General features: G+C 44.6%; 1 protein-coding gene and 1 non-coding gene across 6 annotated transcripts in view; both read right to left on the bottom strand.

Moving 5' to 3' along the window:
• Positions 1-15,775, bottom strand: part of TUFT1 (tuftelin 1) — a 44,749-nt gene extending 28,974 nt beyond the window's left edge. For 3 of the 5 annotated variants that reach the window (XM_032843596.1, XM_032843599.1, XM_032843598.1), the window contains exons 1-2: positions 14,748-14,792; positions 8,452-8,523 (exon numbers count right to left, since the gene is read on the bottom strand). In XM_032843596.1, the coding sequence (XP_032699487.1) occupies positions 8,452-8,523; positions 14,748-14,777 (102 nt within the window). In that variant the 5' untranslated portion in view covers positions 14,778-14,792. Of the gene's footprint in view, positions 1-8,451; positions 8,524-14,747; positions 14,793-15,664 lie in introns of those variants that run through there. The other 2 variants (XM_032843597.1, XM_032843600.1) reach the window with 1 other exon arrangement.
• Positions 12,363-12,467, bottom strand: LOC116858819. Its single transcript, XR_004381018.1, has one exon. It is a non-coding gene; the product is annotated as a U6 spliceosomal RNA (small nuclear RNA).
• Positions 15,776-17,070: the final 1,295 nt, after the last annotated feature.

Below are 17,070 nucleotides of genomic sequence, written 5' to 3'. Positions count from 1 at the left end.
TAAGAATTCCTATAAACAAAGAGACTAAATACAACATGGCATCCTGGACTGGATCTGGATCAGAAAAAGTATATTAGTGGAAAAACCAGCAAAGTCCAAATAAAGCCTGTACTTTGTTGTATCAACATTACAACGTTACATGTATACATATATAACATTATGTTACATATATAACATTACATGTTACAATGTATACATACAATGATACAACAATGTTGTATCAACATTAATTTTCTTAATTATGACAAAGGCACCATGGTTATGTAAGGTGTTAACACTGGAGGAAACTGAGCAAAGATTGTATGAGAATCTCTGTAATATCTTTGCAACTTTCCTAAAAACTTAATATTCCAGAATAGGAAGTATATTTAAAAAAAGAGAAAGGGCAAGGACGGAAAGAAAGGGAGAGAAAACAGGTGCCCAACAGAAAAATGGGCAAAAGACTTCAAAAGACACATCACAAAAGAGGTTATCCAAATGGTCAATAAACATCTGAAAAGGGTTCAGTCTCATTAGTCATCATTATCAAAGAGCTAGACACTAACTGCAAGACAATACTACAGAATACCCATCAGAATGACTACAAATGAGGGGCGCCTGGGTGGCTCAGTGGGTTGGACCGCTGCCTTCGGCTCAGGTCATGATCTCAGGGTCCTGGGATCGAGTCCTGCATCGGGCTCTCTGCTCGGCGGGGAGCCTGCTTCTCTCTCTCTCTCTCTCTCTCTCTCTCTCTGCCTGCCTCTCTGCCTACTTGTGATCTCTCTCTGTCAAATAAATAAATAAAATCTTTAAAAAAAAAAAAAAAAGAATGACTACAAACGAAAACAAAAAAACAAGTGTTGGGGGCCATGGAACAATCAGAACTCTCCTATACCGATGGTGAGACTGCTCGTTACCATAATCTCCTTGGAAACATATACCAAAGATGAACATTTGCAAACCCTGTAACATAGTAATTCTAATCCAATTTATCACTCAACAGAAATGTATACCTATGTTCCCCCTAAAAACAAAAAAATTCTACCCATAAAAAATGATACTAGATTTTTCACAGTAGCATTTCTCTTAATAGCCAAAAATTAGAATTTATCCAAATGTTCCAGAATATAAAGGATAGGGGCACCTGGCTGGCTAAATTGGTAGAGCATGTGACTCTTAATCTCAGGGTCGAAAGTTTGATGTACAGATTATTTAAATACATACATACATACATAAAACCAAAAAATGTTTTTAAGACTTTATTTATTTGAGAGAGAGAGAGAGAGAGAAAGAGAGAGAAGCAGATTCCCTGCTAAGCAGGAAGCCCAATGCAGGACTCAATCCCAGGACCCAGAAATCATGACCTGAGCTGAAAGTAGACGATTACTGACTGAGCTACCCAGAAGCCTCTTTATTTTTATTTATTTTTCTTCTTTTTTAAAAGATTTTATTTTTTCCAGATTTATTTATTTTTAGAAAGAACGAGCACGTGGGGGAGGGACAGAGAGAGTATTAAGCAGACTCTGCTGAGCACAGAATCCAACATGGGGCTCCTTCTCACAACCCTGAGATCACAACCTGAGTCAAAAACCAAGAGTCAGCCCCTTAACCGACTGCATCCCCCAGGTACCCCCTAAAGATTTTATTTTATTTTTTAAAGATTTTATTTATTTATTTGAGAGAGAGAGAGAGCAGGGAGAGAAGAGAATCTCAAGCAGACCCCATGCTGAGCATAGAGCCTAACAGGGGGATCAATCATGACCTGAGCTGAAACCAAGAGTCAGACACTTAACCAACTCTACTACCCAGGGGCCACTAAACATTTTATTTTTAAGTAATCTCTACACCCCCAACCCTGGGATCAAGAGTCACATGCTCTTCCGACTAAGCCAGGTGCCCCTAAAACCCCATTTTTAAAGATTTTATTTATTCATTTGTCGGAGACAAAGACAGTGTGAGCACAACCAGGGGGAGCAGCAGGCAAAGGGAGAAGCAGGCTCCCTGCTAGGCAGGGAGCCCGATGTGGGATGATCCCAGGACCCCGGGACCACGACCTAAGCTGAAGGCAGACGCTTAACGACTGAGTCACCCAGGCTCCCCAAGTAAAAGAATTCTGACACAGAAGTATACTATACAATTCCATTTACATAAAAAGTATAAAAACAAGCAAAACTAATATATACTTTAAAAGTCACGATAGTGGTTACTTGTGGAAGATGGGGGAAGGTGGTACTGACTAGAAGGGGATAATGACTAGAAGCAGGGGTTTCTGTGGTGCTAATGATTTGTTTCTTCCTCTAGATGCTGGGTTGAAGAATATATCCAGTTTGTGAAATTAACTGACTGTACGTTTATGGTACATGCACTTTTCTGTATGTATGTTATTGTTAAATAAAATCTCCTAAAAAAATTAAAATTCCCCATGGCATTAAAGTCCCCTCAGAATTAGGCTTATTATGTGATATATTATCTATACCACATAATGTCTGGACTCCTCCCACTACCCTACTTGTACCCTACACTCTATCCCAAACTTTCCCGATCTAATAGTAGGAAGGCAACCAAACCCAAATCTCTTACAGCTGATGAGTCCTGCAAGGCAATATGTGTCTCACCTCTCCATGAATGCACATGTTGCTTTCTCTTTCTGGGACCCTTCCCCTCCCTTTCCTCTTCGGAGAATTCTCAGCTCAGGCATCCCTGCTCCATGTGTCTCGCCCCAGCACTCCTCAGTCAGAGCCTGCTCTCTGCACTCACTGCATACATATCGTACACTGTAACAATGATCCCCCTTATAACTACTTATCTATGCATCTCCCCCAGTAAAGTCATAAGCTTATTTAGCACAGTGTCTGACCTAAGTAGGTTCTCAAAAAATACACATTGCATCAATTCCAGATGATGAGACAGAGGATCTCCCCAATTCCCTCTCTTTTGAGAAACAAACTTCTCAGCATAGTGAAGCAATAGGAAACACTGGAAAAAGCAAACACAAAAAGAGGGGAAACAAAAATAATGAGCAAAGTCTAAGAAAGGCAACTCTAAGAAGAAATATAAGTAGCTAATAGACTATTGAAAAGATACTCTGCATGGAGAAAGAAGGTAGCTACACTTGTGAGCACAGCATAACATACAACTTGTTGAATTACTCTGCTGTACACTTAAAACTAATGTCACATTGTGCATCAATTATAATTCAATTAAAAATAATGACATAATAAAATTTAAAGTTTAATGTATAAATAAATCAGTTGGTAGACAGAAGGGTCATATGGGTTGATAGATAAAGGACAGGTTTGGTCTAAATATAGGGAGTTGGGTCAGTTAAGTCAAGTCATTCACTATCAAGAACTATGTTGTCCAATGTGGTAGCCATTAGCCACAGTGGCTATCGACCACTTGGAATGTGGCCAGTCCAAATAGAGATATTCTGTACAAAGACATAGTACAAAAATATTGAACAATTTCTTTTTATTCTGATCACTTGGAATGATAATCTTTGCATATATTGGGTTAAATAAAATCTATTATTGGAAAAAATTTTAATGTAAAAGTTAAAAATATATGAAAGATGCTTAACCTCACCAGTAATTAGGGAAATGCTATAAAAAAATAAGGAGTTATCATCTTGGGGAGAATTTCATTAAATTGTAAATTTAAGAGTGTAGGGGTGCCTGGGTGGTGCGGTCAGGTAAGCCTCTAATGCTGGGTTTCTCAGGTGATCTCAGGGTCCTGAGATGAAGCTCCATGTCAGGCTCCACACTCAGCCCTTAGAGTCTGCTTGGGAATCTCTCTCCCTGTCCTTCTGCCCCTCCCACTCATGCTCTCTCTCTCTCTCCCACTCTCAAATAAATAAATTAAATCTTTTTTAAAAAAAGAACAACAACAACGAATAGTAATAGTAGTAGAAGTAGTAGCACCAGTAGTAAAGAGGAGAGGTGCCTAGGTGGTACAGTCAGTTAAGTGTCTGACTCTTGGTTTCCGCTCAGGTCATGATCTGGGGATTGTGAGATTAAGCCCTGCATCAGACTGCATCAGACCATTAAGACTCTGCGCTCAGCACAGAGTCTGCTTGAGATTATCTCTCCCTCTTCCTCTGCCCCTCCCGCTCATGCTCTCTCTCCTCTCTCTCCCTCTCTCTAAAATAAATGAATAAATATTTAAATTTTTAAAAAGAAGAGGGGGGGTGCCTGGGTGGCTCAGTTGTTAAGAGTCTGCCTTCAGCTCAGGTCATGATCCCAGGGTCCTGGGATCAAGCCCCACATTGGGCTCCCAGCTCAGTGGGAAGCCTGCTACTCCCTCCCCCACTCCTCCTGCTTGTGGTCTCTCTCTCACTCTGTTCTCCCTCTGTGTCAAATAAATAAATAAAATATTTTAAAAATAAATAAAACATTAAAATTAAAAAAAGAAGTGTAAAAAGGAAACAAGCAGATGTATGCTCACAGCAGCATCTGGGCAATAGCCCAGATGATCGGCTGACAACAAAATGGATAAATAAAGTCTGGCCTATTAGTACGATGAACTAGTATTCATCTGTGAACATAACTGAATTACAGCTTCATGTATCAACATGAATGAATCTTCAAATTAGTGGTAAGTTTAAAAGCAGACTATAGAAGGGGCACCTGGCTAGCTCAATTGGAAGACCAAGCAAGTCTCGATCTCAGGGTCATGAGTTTAAGCCCCACATTTGAATATAGGGAATATAACTAATTTAATTAGTTAATTAATTAACTAATTTAAAAAAAACAAGCTAGAGAATATAGAGAATATCATGAATATAAAGTTCAAAACATGCCAAACCAAGCACTATATCACTTGTCTATGTAAGATAAGTAGAATAAAGAACAAAGAAATAAACACAAAATTCAAGACAGTGATCACTTCTGTGGAGGAAGCAGAGCATTATGAACTAGGAAGGAGGACCCCAGGGGCTTCAGAAAGATCGGTAATGTTCTATTTCTTAAGCTGGGTGTTCAGTGCACAGCTGTCCATTTTATTGCTTTGCTTTGTTTAAAACTTCCCATATACTCAAGCCTTCTTTCTGGCTCTCAGTAAAGCAATGGACTTTTCCTCATGTAAATCCTGCAGAAATAGCATTTGTAGACCAAAAAATTGGCAAATATTAAAGATACTGGGGCACCTGGCTAGCTCAATTGGTTAAGCGTCTCCCTTCAGCTCAGGTCACGATCCTGGGGTCCTGGGATTTAGCTCCTCATCGAGCTCCCTGCTCAGCGGGGAGCCTACTTCTCCCTCTCACTCTCCCCCTCCTCTCTGCTCGTGCTCTCTCTCACAAAATAAATAAATAAGATCTTTTAAAAAAAATAATAAAGATACCGATAAGGTCCAGGATTGGTCTCATGTATTGTTAGAGTGTAAGTTCATACAAGGATCTTGGGAAGTTAATTTGGCAATATTAATAAAAAGTATTTGCATATTTCATAAACCTTTTGACCCTGTAATTCCACTTTTAGGAAGATGCCGTATGAAAATCCCAAAGATACATGTATAAAACTGTTGACAGCAGTACTGTTTACAATAGTTACAAACTGGGAACAGCAGAACTACCTTCCAGTAGGTGCAGGTATGGTATCATCCACACTGCGGCATATTATACTGCTGGTAAATAAACTTTTATTTATTTAACAGAAAATGATCTCCAAGAAAGCAGGAAAAAAGCAAGGCACTAAGTCATAAAAAAAATGACTTCCTATTTAAGTACATATATATATACACACACATATATGTTCATAGTAATTGCCAATTCCTATATATAACAAATACTATGTGCTGAGCCCTACTGGGCTCTGTGCTAAGTGCTTTAAATACATTAACTCATTTAATACTCATAATATTATATGGCAAATGTTATTATCAACATGCTTATTTTATAGAGGAGAAAACCAAAGCCCAGACGTTAAGTATCTTGCCCCAGGCCATATAACTAGCAAAGGTCAGAGGCAGGATTCAAACCCAGGTCCTGTGGCTCTAGAATCTGTGTTCCCAGCCACCATGCCACAGGGCATTTCTAGAATGTAAGCAAATGGGAAAGGCACTGAATGTATACACATTAAACAAGAGGAGGACAAAGGAGTAAAGGGAATTTCAGTCCATGCTTCTACAGTATTTTAAACTTGAGGAACAGAAAATGTGTTTGTGCGGCACTGGTCTAGTGCAACACATAAATTAAGAGAAGGCAAGAAAAAGTGCTGGAGCTGGAGGTGGGGTCTGAGTCAAACCGACACCTATTAACCCTTGAGCAATCACTTTATCTCTCAGGGCCTTTTTCTATCTGCAAAATGGTAGTGATAATAGTACCTTGCATACATTTAAGGCAGGACAGGTAGAGATGATAGGATAGCGTGAAAGTGCTTGGCAAACCATAAATCACTTCACAAAGGCGAGACAGCATTACTTTCCCAAGGAGCTCTAGGAAGACACAGGGAGGAAGGTAGGTGAGCCAAATTGTCTAAATGAAGCATGTGAACAAATCTAGGGTTCTCTGCCACCTCAGCCTCCAGAACCAGAGAATCCAGTCTGCAAGGCCATGAACCTCAACCTACACTCCAGCCCAGAGCTAAGGAGGGAAACCCAGGCCCATCTCTGCTTGGTGCCATTAGCTATTTTCTGGAGCTGGACTCATCTCAGGGCTAGGAGAAGGTTCCAGGGACCTTTAGGAATACCCCAAAATGTCTAGCAGGAAAGTCCCACTGGAGACTCCTCCCTGAAAGGCAAGATAAGAAGTAGAACCTTCTCTAGGGAAAAAGTAGCAGCTAATCACAAGGTAAGCAGCCTCTAACCTCATAAACATTCTTGGGGAGAAGCCCAGCCACCTCCAAATTACAGGCAGCCTCCGCTTCTGTTCAAACAAATCTCCAGCTGTGAATCACTCCTGAGAGCGGGGAGGGAATAAACACATAGCTGAGGGGTTAGAGATCAAGACGCTGTGGACAAATGATAGGGAGATAAAGAGGGAGGCCCCAGAGGTTCTCACACCCTGGGCTCACGTGATAGGGGACAGATCTATGGGAAATTATGTTTCCCTTGCTCGCACTCCCCAGACTGCTATGGGGACCGTGAGCATGGGCGGCAGGTGAGGATCGAGGCTCTTTCTAGGAGGTAAGGGCAGTAGAGATAGTCCCTGAGCTGGAAACCAGCATCCTTAATTATTCACTCTGTAACTCATTCCTCCAATCACCCTGTCTCTCAGTCCTATCCCCTCTCCTGCCCAAAACGTACGTGGTCTCTCAAACAGCTGCGACGGCCAACTCAAGTTTCCCCTTCTGAGAAATGGGAATAGCCAGCTCCTTGAAACACTGGCTCCCAAGAGGCCAGCACAAGGCCAGATGAGGTGGTTGGGGCTTACCCTCTCTTGGCTGCCACCCCACTCTCAGGTTTTGGACAGCCTTCATTCTGGCCTCTCTAGGCCAGAGATGGCCCTTTGTTAAGTATGACACAAAGAATTATTCCTCTCCTCCCCACAGATTAGCCAACAAAACAGGTGTCTGCTTTTTGTCTGGCTACCTGCCCAGAGGCATGGGCTGGACAAGCACTATGCAGAGGGCTGACCGGGGTGATTGGGAGGTGAAATGAGAAAAAGGATTTGGGGTGGCACTCTAAAAGGGGCAGCCTTTCTCATCACCTGGAGACCTGGCACAGGCATCCGCCAGGGGAGAAGAGGCCTAATAGTGAATGTGTACAAGGAAGATGGGGGCTCCTGAATGCTCTCGAATGTGAAGGAGACACCCTTTTGCTGAGCTAGCCACTCTCTAGGAAACCTGCCAGGTACCCAGCCAGCCTGCGATGGAGGGGCAGTGCCCCCTCCTCCCTCTTGTCATTTTGTCATTTTTTGCTTTTGTGGCCCCAGACCCTAGAAGATCCTTTCCTTTTTCTTCCTTCATCTACCCATCTCCATCAGACCCTGTATTTTTTTCTCCTCTTCCTGCCCCTGCTGGCCAGGCTTAAATCTAGGCCACCAACTTCCCTGGTACATACCTATTCCCCTAACTAAACCTCCCCACCCCTAAGAAACAAAAAAGGATTTCACAAGACTCTGCATTGTGACCCAAAGAGGCATGTACCATAATTACAGGCAGGCGGGGAAGCTCGCCTCACCTGCTCTGAGCACATGTGTCTGGATCTGAAACCATCTGAGTGAACACCCCAACCCCCACACCAGAAAAATATGGCCAACGCTGGCGCCAAATGCCAGGTGATTGGGTAAGCCTCCTAATCCCAGATCCTCTGGCAGAGCCCAGGATTTCCCAAATCCCTGGCAGGCTTGGAGACATCAGTTGTAGTGCACTAGAAAGTAAGAATCTGGCAATGAATGGGGGAGCTGGAATGGTGTGAGGAGGAATTTATGGGCTGAGCTTGAGTGGAAGGAACAGGCAGGCAGTCACCAAACTTGAAAAGTCCCTCTGCCCAGGAGTTTCTTCCCTACCCCAGGTGTCACACAGGCAGGGCTCTCACCATTTTGAATGCATTCATTCCTTTGGAGTAAGTATCAATGAATCCTCTTTCAAAATCCACTCCTAGGTGTGTCTCTCCAAAAGAAATTAAAGAAATTAAAATATAAGTCAATGTTCACAGCAGCATTATTCATAATAGACGAAAAACAGAAACTACCCATATGTCCATGAACACTTATCCCCGACAAGCATATGTGATAATATATCCACACAACAGAATATCATTGAGGTTTAAAAAGGAATGATGTACAGGGGTATCTGGGTGGCTCAGTCGCTTAAGCATCTGCCTTCAGCTCAGGTCATGATACCAGACTTGGGAACAAGCCCCATGTCAGTCAGTCCTACTCCCTGCTCAGCAGATAGCCTGCTTATACCTCTCCCTCTGCCCCTGCCCCTCCCCCTCCACTTGTGCTCTCTTGTTCTCTCTCAAATAAAATCTTAAAAAAAAAACCAAATAAAATAAAATAGAATGAAATCCCAATTCATGTTACAACATGGATCAACCATAAGGACATCATGCTAATTGAAAGAAGCCAGTCACAAAGGATCACATATTAAATGATTACATTTACATAAAATACCTAGAACAGGAAATCTCAGAGAAAGAAACCAGTAGTTGCCTAGGGCTGGGGTGGGGGGGAGCAGTTAAGAGAAAATGGGGAGTGACTGATAATGGATCAGGATTTCTTTACAGCTAGACAAAATGTTCTACAATTGATTGTGTTGATGACTACACAACTCAGTGACGACACTAAAAGCCACTGAATTACACATTTTAAATGGGTAAATTTGTGCAGTCTATGAATTATAGCTCATTAAAGTAGTTACAGAAAAATTAGGCCCAGAGTAATCCTTCAATAAATCATAGCTTTAGTTAAGAAAAATTTGGGGGGCACCTGGGTGGCTCAGTCGTTAAGCGTCTGCCTTCGGCTCAGGTCATGATCCCAGCGTCCTGGGATGCAGCCCTACAACTGGCTCCCTGCTGGGGGGGGAGGGGACCTGCTTTCCCTCTCCCACTTCCCCTGCTCATGTTCCTGCATTCGCTATCTCTCTCTCACTGTCAAATAAATAAATAAAATCTTAAAAAAAAATTTTTTTTAATTTTTCAAAAGATTTTATTTATTTGTGAAGGAGAGCATGAGTGAGGGGCAGGCAGGGAAAGGGAGAAGAAGGCTCCCTAGCAGGGAGTCCAATGTGGGGCTCAATCCCAGGACCTAGGGATGATGACCTGAGCAGAAGGCAGGCACTTAAATGACTGAGCCACCCAGGCACCACCTTCCCCCGCAAAATTTTAAAGGAATGGAACTCAGGAAAGACTTGATATTAAACTAATTCAGCTTCTGAGATCCTAAAGGAATAACACCTATTCCAGGGTAAAGACAAAGGTTCAGGCTGTAGCTGATGAAAAAATTCCAAATCCACCCAGGTGTTGTTTAGAGAAACTCTCTGGCCAAGACTGAGCAAGACAAAAAAAATTAGAGAGGCGCCTGAGTAGCCCAGTTGGTTAAGCAACTGCCTTCGGCTCAGGTCATGATCCTGGAGTCCCAAGATGGAGTCCTGCGGACTACCTGCTCACCAGGGAGTCTGCTTCTCCCTCTGACCTCTCCCCTCTCATGTTCTCTCTTTCATTCTCTCTCTTTCTCTCTCAAATAAATAAATAAAATCTTTCTTTAAAATTAGAGATGAATAAAGTGTAAATATTCTGAGGAAGGGTAATGTTGATAGATTATTTAAAGGCAATCACCTTACCAAAGAGTCCAGAGCATCATGGGACATCAGCTACTTCGGCCATGAGTCAGAAAAAGGAGGAAGAGAAAAGGGGCCTAGAGCAGGATACCAAAATATGATCCCTGACCAGCACTCCTCCAAGACCCATCCTGGCTGAGCTGGTGCTGGCAAAGGTTACTCTAGGCCGACTACGGACCCCATCTCCTCCTCGAGACCCTCCACAGGCAGAGGCAAGGGGAAAGGAACAGAGAAGCATAAATGTGAACATAATGGAAAGAAGCACACCTCGACCAGACCAGAGAGTTCCCAGACTCTTCCTCCACCCCTTGGGCAGGGTTCTCACGAGAGGCTGAAACAGTCTCATCTAAGCCAGTAGGCAGAGCAAACAGAAAATAACAGCTAGCACCTGAGCACTTACCATGGTCCAGGCCTGGGGCTTAATGTTTCACATACATTTTTTTTTTTTAAGATTTTATGTTTTTATTGACAGAGATCACAAGTAGGTAGAGAGGCAGGCAGGGGTTGGAGGTGGGGGGGATCCAGGACTCTATCCCAGGACCCTGGGATCACGACCTGAGCCGAAGGCAGAGGCTTTAACCCACTGAGCCACCCAGGCGCCCCTTCACATACATTATTTTATTTAATACTCACAACAACCTTAGAAGGGTGCAATTAATATCCCTGTTTTACAGATGAGGAAACTGAGATGGAAAAGATTAAGTAATTTACTGAAATGATCTTGGGCAAAGCCAACTTCAAAGCCCTGACTACAACCCCACTGTAGAGTCAGAGGCCCAGGACCAGGCTCTTAACCACAATGCTATTAACAGAAATCAGAGTTTAGCCCTGTAATGTGATGTAAATACACTGGGAGGATGGGAGAAGGGAAATAGAGTATGTAAGGGGTGGGAGTATAAACTTTCCTGTAATTCCTACAGCAGGAAGTCAATAGTTGTCTGAAACTGATGAAGTCAAGAAGAATCACTCTAAGCATATTATTTAGAAACATGGGGGTAACACCCGACAAAAGTGCCAAAAGTTGAAAGTGGTCTCTCCCATGGGGCAGGGATTGGGGTAGGAAACTTCTTGCTACTTTCTCTTAAAAAGTCTTTTGACAATATTAGTCTTTTTAAAAATCATGCACATATATTTGATTAAGAAATGATTTATAAAGAAAAAAGAGGGGCACCTGGGTAGCTCAGTTGGTTAAGTGTCTGACTTCAGCACAAGTCATGATCTCAGGCTCTTGGGATCGAGCCCCACGTTGGGCCCCACGCTCACCACGGAGCCAGCTTCTCCCTCTGCCCTCCCCACTTGCTCAGCCTCGAGTGCTCTCTCTCTCACATAAATAAAATCTTTAAGAAAGAAAGAGAGAAAGGAAGGAAGGAAGGTAAAACGAGAGAGGGGTGCCTGGGTGGCTCAGTCAATTAAGCATCTGACTTCGTCTCAGGTTATGCTCTCAGGGTCCTGGGATTGAGCCCCATGTTGGGCTCTGCACTAAGCACGGAGTCTGCTTGAGATTCTCTCTCCCTTTACCTCTGCCTCCACTCGCTCATGCTCTCTCTCTCTCAAAATAAATAAATAAAATCTAAGGAAGGAAGGAAAGGAGGAGTGCCTGTGCCTGGCTGGCTCAGCAGGTGGAACATGCAACTCTTGATCTCAGGGTCAACGAGTTCAAGCCCACGTTAGATACAATGTGGAGCCTACTTAATTAAAAAAAAAATTTTTTTTTTAAGAAAAAGAAAGAAACAGATCATTCAAACTGAAGTCTAACATAGTAAACTTCTGTTGCTTTTACCACACAGCTTCCATCTTCCTCTACCAGTAACAGCACTTGGGTTTTGCTTTGCACACTCTCCCTCCTTTACAGGAGAATCTGGTGGGCCTGTCCATCAGGGAACACCGTATTGCCCTGGCCAAGGGGGGGTGAGGGGCCCATGAAACCCTCTCCTTAGAATCTTGGACAGAATGGCAAAAACACCGGGAACCAATTCGCCCAGATGTAGAAACCCTCCATTAGTCCCTTCCACTTAGCCAGATCCAAGACCCTCCAAGTACAGCTGACACAATGTTCCATTAGTCTCAGGAGTACCACTTAATGCCTTGACAACTCTGTGGTTATGCTATGCTCACCAAAAGTGTAACTACCATCTGTCACCACACACTGCTATTATAGCAACAATGAAAAACAGGGAAGGCTTCACAACTCTGAGTGTCACCCTGGCACAGGGGCCATGCCAATCTTCTCCGTATCCATTCAATTTTAGTACATGTGTTGCCAATGCAAACAGCCTTGGTCCACACTTTTTAAGCTTTCCCTTAAATTCTGATTGCCCATTTCCTTCTAATAAATTCCTCTTCTGCTTAAGTTAGCTAGAGTCCCTCTATGCTGCTTATAACCAAAGGAACTTAATGGAATGTCTAATAAAAATGTTTGAGGTTACTTTGTGCTTCCATCTGTCAGTATAATTTACTACAGTAGTTTGCAGACTCCTCTGACCTAAAAGATTTACCTCAAGATCTAATAAGCGCACACACGCACACACACATATACTATGTATATACATATTTAACTGAAACCACATCTTTGCTAAAAATGTCCACCCTAACACTCTGATAGTGCTAATTCTATTTCTTTTGTTTTGAAGACTTTATTTTGTTTAGAGCAGTTTTAGATTTACAACAAAATCTACAGGAAGGTACAGAGATTCCTCATATACTCCCTACCCCAACACAGGCATAGCTTCCTCCATTACCTACCTCACTCACTAGAATGGCACATTTGTTACCAAGAATGAACCTACACTGATACATCTTAATCACCCAAAGCCCCTGGATCCCCTTAGAGTTCACTCAAGTAAAGTAAATAATGTACATTTTGTGGGTTAGGGAAAAAAAAAAATCCTCTGTGCTCTATTTCTTTCCCCTCTACCCTCAAAACTCCTGGCAGCCATTGATCTCTTTGTTGTCCCCCCAGTTTTGCCTAGTCCAAAATGCCATGTAATCAGAATCCATTTCTTTTCTAATACTAGGGCTCGAACCACTAAGTTGACTTCAGACCCGCTGTAGTCATGATCTGCAGTATGAAAAACATTGGCTCACCCTACCTGCTGCATCTGCCTCTAACAATAAAAATAAACCAAAGAGGTATTAGCTGTATTTCCACGTCCAAGTGTGATGCACCAACGCACTCAGCCTGCCTGGTAGGGAAACACCAACAGAGTCCCAGGATCCTCACTAGGATGCAGGAGCGGGTTAAATTGTCTATACCCCGGACACCAAGGAGGAACATCTGTTCACTTGCATATTCATTCACTCACTTTGAGCATGCACTGAGCACTCACTCGGTGGTGTGAATATTCTACAGCTTCCTGGGGACTGTCCAGAGCCATAAAGTCAATCTTCAGGCTGGCTCAGAGGAGAGGAATCCAGGGACAAATCCTATCTCCTGACTGATTGATTGTTTTCCATTTCCTCCCCGCTCCTGAACAGCTCAGGAATGTCTCCAAGAACAGATTCCAGCAATGCTTATTTCATTCACAGGTTTGAAGTAAAATACCTCTAAAGTCTAGCCTATGAAGAAGGAATAAAAGGAATTTCTATTTCCCATTGTTCTAGAGATCTCTGATTAGGTTTAAACTAATCCATGGCTGTATACTGACTGAATTCCTTGCTCACTATTCTACGGACTCTTTCTCCCTCACAAGGCAAGCAACAAAATATCAAGGGACAGAAGAGTGTGTCAAATCATTCTCAACAGTACCAATACATTGGTCTTAAGATCTTTCCGGATCTCTTTTTTACAGCAAACAAAAAGAAGCCCAACACCCCTCTCCTTTATTTTCCTCATACCCTTTTCCCTGCCTCAATCATTCCAAGACAGTGAGTAAGAGCACATAGTAGGTCTTAGGGCTGACATAATAGAGGATGGATTTCTTTATTATCTTCAGAGTTGCACTGCTGGGGGAGTGGAGGGTTGGGCAGTAGCAAGACCTGTAATGTGGGCAGAAAGACTCACAGAGGGCGCCTGGGTGGCTCAGTGGGTTAAGCCTCTGCCTTCCGCTCAGGTCATGATCTCAGGGTCCTGGGATCAAGCCCTGCATTGGGCTCTGCTCAGCAGGGAGCCTGCTTCCTCTTCTCTCTCTGCCTGCCTCTCTGCCTACTTGTGATCTTTCTCTCTGTCAAATAAATAAATAAAATCTTAAAAAGAAAGAAAGAAAGACTCACAGACCAGACAGAAATGGAGAAGGGACTGTGAACAAATTAAGTGCTTATCTGTACCCTAAACTTGAAATGAGAAACGATTCTACGAGTTATTTTGAGTAATTTTGAAGAGCCATAATCCAGGTGCAGCTGGCTTAGCTCCCCCAGGGAACATGCTGAGACTGGAACCCAGAAAGGGAATCAGATACAGAGTGGAGGGAGGGGAAATGGAGGGATACAAACTCCCCATCATCTTGACTCCCATTTCACTCTCATCCACAACAGCTTGAAAATCCATGAAACAGTAAACACCCTTTCTGGGTCAAGTTCCCTAGCAAAGCCTAGAAACATTCAGCCACAAGTTACTTTCCTCTGCCTCTGGAGAGAAAAAATCATATGGTCGGTCACCTGCGGTGGGGAGAACAAGGACAGGGGGCCAGGGAGTGAGGGAAAGAGAGCAGATGTATTAGCGCTGGAGAACGCCCCTATCTCCCCCAACCTCACTTCGTCCGGAAGCTCTCGCGTGGGTCACTTCCTTCCCTTTCCAGCCTAGGTTCTGGCATCTCCTTTATCCACTTGCCCAGCGCTTGGTAGCTGGACCCGGAAACGAAGGGAAGAAACCGTCCCAGGAAGCTACCGGCTGGCCGATGGGGGAAGGGGAGGCAGGAGGACTGCAAGGGGAAGAAGAAATCCGAGCAGAGAGCCCTATCCCTCCCAGCGAAAGGTGGATTTCCTGGCCAATGTCGACGTACCTAGAGTCCTACCGCCCCACCGTTTGGTCCAAGCCCTGGGATTTGACTCTCTACCCTGTCTTCTTACCGATCACCCAGAGCACCATTAAGTTATCTGAAGGGCCTCTGAGAACACCAGGACCCACAGAAAAGGCTAATCTCCCCCCGTCGGGGACTCAAAGTACCAAGAGCGCAAAGACCCCGTTCCAGGAGCTCGTTTCTCCCACGACGCAATCTACTGCCCACAGGACGCCAGAGTAGCGCGCACCGGATATTCGCGGGGGTCCCGGGCAGAAGACGCAGTGTCCTTCCAGAGGGCAGGGACCGCCCGAGTCCCGGAACAGCCTTCCTGCCGCGACTCCCCAAGACCCCCGCTGCCAGCCACGCGGCGGTAGAAAAAGAGAAAGAGAAGTGCGGCGAGGAGCCCGCGGCACCCACCCGGCCCCAAGCCGGCCCCAGGTGATGTCAGCGAACTCGGAGCGGGGAACGGGAGGGACCGAACGGGAAACCGAGAATACCGGGCGGGGGAGGCGGGGGGCCACTCTCTCTTACCGCGGCCTGACCCTCCGGGTGCACGTCCACCAAGGTACACCAGTTCTGTGTCCCGTTCATCTTATTTCCGCGGGGGTCGCAGCGCGGAGGACTAACCTCCGCCCTATCTGCCTGCGCCTACTAGGCAGGCGGGCGCGGAACCGCCCCCTTGTTATAGGCGCGTCGGGGGGCGGTGACTGCCGATTGAACACGCCCCAAAGATTCCGTTCGCCAATGTGGGCGAAAGAGCAGGATGGGCGTGACCGAGAACCATCAGGACACGCCCATCTGCGCTAGCTCAGATTTACCTAAAGGTGGGGCTCGGAGGCTATCTGAGGCTGCTTAACCCAAATTTTGTCCAGTGTGTGTTGTACCGTCTCAAACATTCTTCGTTAATCTTGCTGTTGTTCCCTTTTCAACTCCAAGGTCAGTATTGGTGGAAGAGAATCACCCTACCTGCCCCTTAGAGGATGAGTTGGAAAAAAGCTTCCATACGTTCTCCTCTCCCTATGTAGGCCACCTTTGTGGAACTGAGCATGGTAGAAATGCAGGCACCAGAAGCCAACTCACTCAGACTGGCCTAAGCCAGTCTGGCAGGTGCCCTGCCCTGGCAGGAAACAGGCCAAAGTCAAAGCCAGCTTGGATCTGGGTGGGGCTTGTTTTGTAGAAACTATTATACCAAAGCTGCCCTTATATGGTTGGGAGAGGCGGGACACGTTGCCTTAAAAGGATTTTGTATTCTTGAGGAAAGATGAGCCTCAACTTCTCCAATGGCATCTGCTCCCCAAACCCAGATTACCATTTTAAGGGCCCTCAGGAGAGGATCACCCAAGGATGGAGTCTCTAACAGCCTGGCTTTTCGCCACAAGTTGGGGACTCCATGGGGCTGTGATCCACCTGGAAAGCAGGCAGGAGGTCTGGCCCACTCTTGAGTGGGCAGTGTCCCTGAATCTGACAATGGCTCTGATGAACAGCGAGCTCCCTCATCAAGGCAACACAAGAGCAGGAATGACAGGGGTGCCTGGGTGGCTCAGTGGGTTAAAGCCTCTGCCTTTGGATCAGGTCATGATCCCAGGGTCCTGGGATCGAGCCCCACATTGGGCTCTCTGCTCCGCAGGGAGCCTGCTTCCTCCTCTCTCTGCCTACTTGTGATCTCTGTCAAATAAATAAATAAAATCTTTAAAAAAAAAAAAAAAAAAGAGCAGGAATGACAGAAATTTTTCTACTTCCCCAGGTAGGGACTGGGTCCCATACCAGATGGGAATGAAATGTCTTTGTACATGGGAGGTGAATGCTGGGGACATCCCTGTGCCCCAAAGGAATAAAACCCAGTTCTGGTCTGTCTCCTTTAACCCTCAGATACAGCATTTACTGGCCTTTCTATTCCCAGAAGGTTGTTTAGGAGAGAATGCAGGTGCTATAAACAC

This window comes from Lontra canadensis, unplaced genomic scaffold (genome assembly GCF_010015895.1).
Source record: "Lontra canadensis isolate GAN:19392208 unplaced genomic scaffold, GSC_riverotter_1.0 scaffold142, whole genome shotgun sequence".
Taxonomy (NCBI): Eukaryota; Metazoa; Chordata; class Mammalia; order Carnivora; family Mustelidae; genus Lontra; species Lontra canadensis.
Note: the sequence above shows the minus strand (reverse complement) of the source record. Positions and strands in the feature narration are given on the sequence as shown.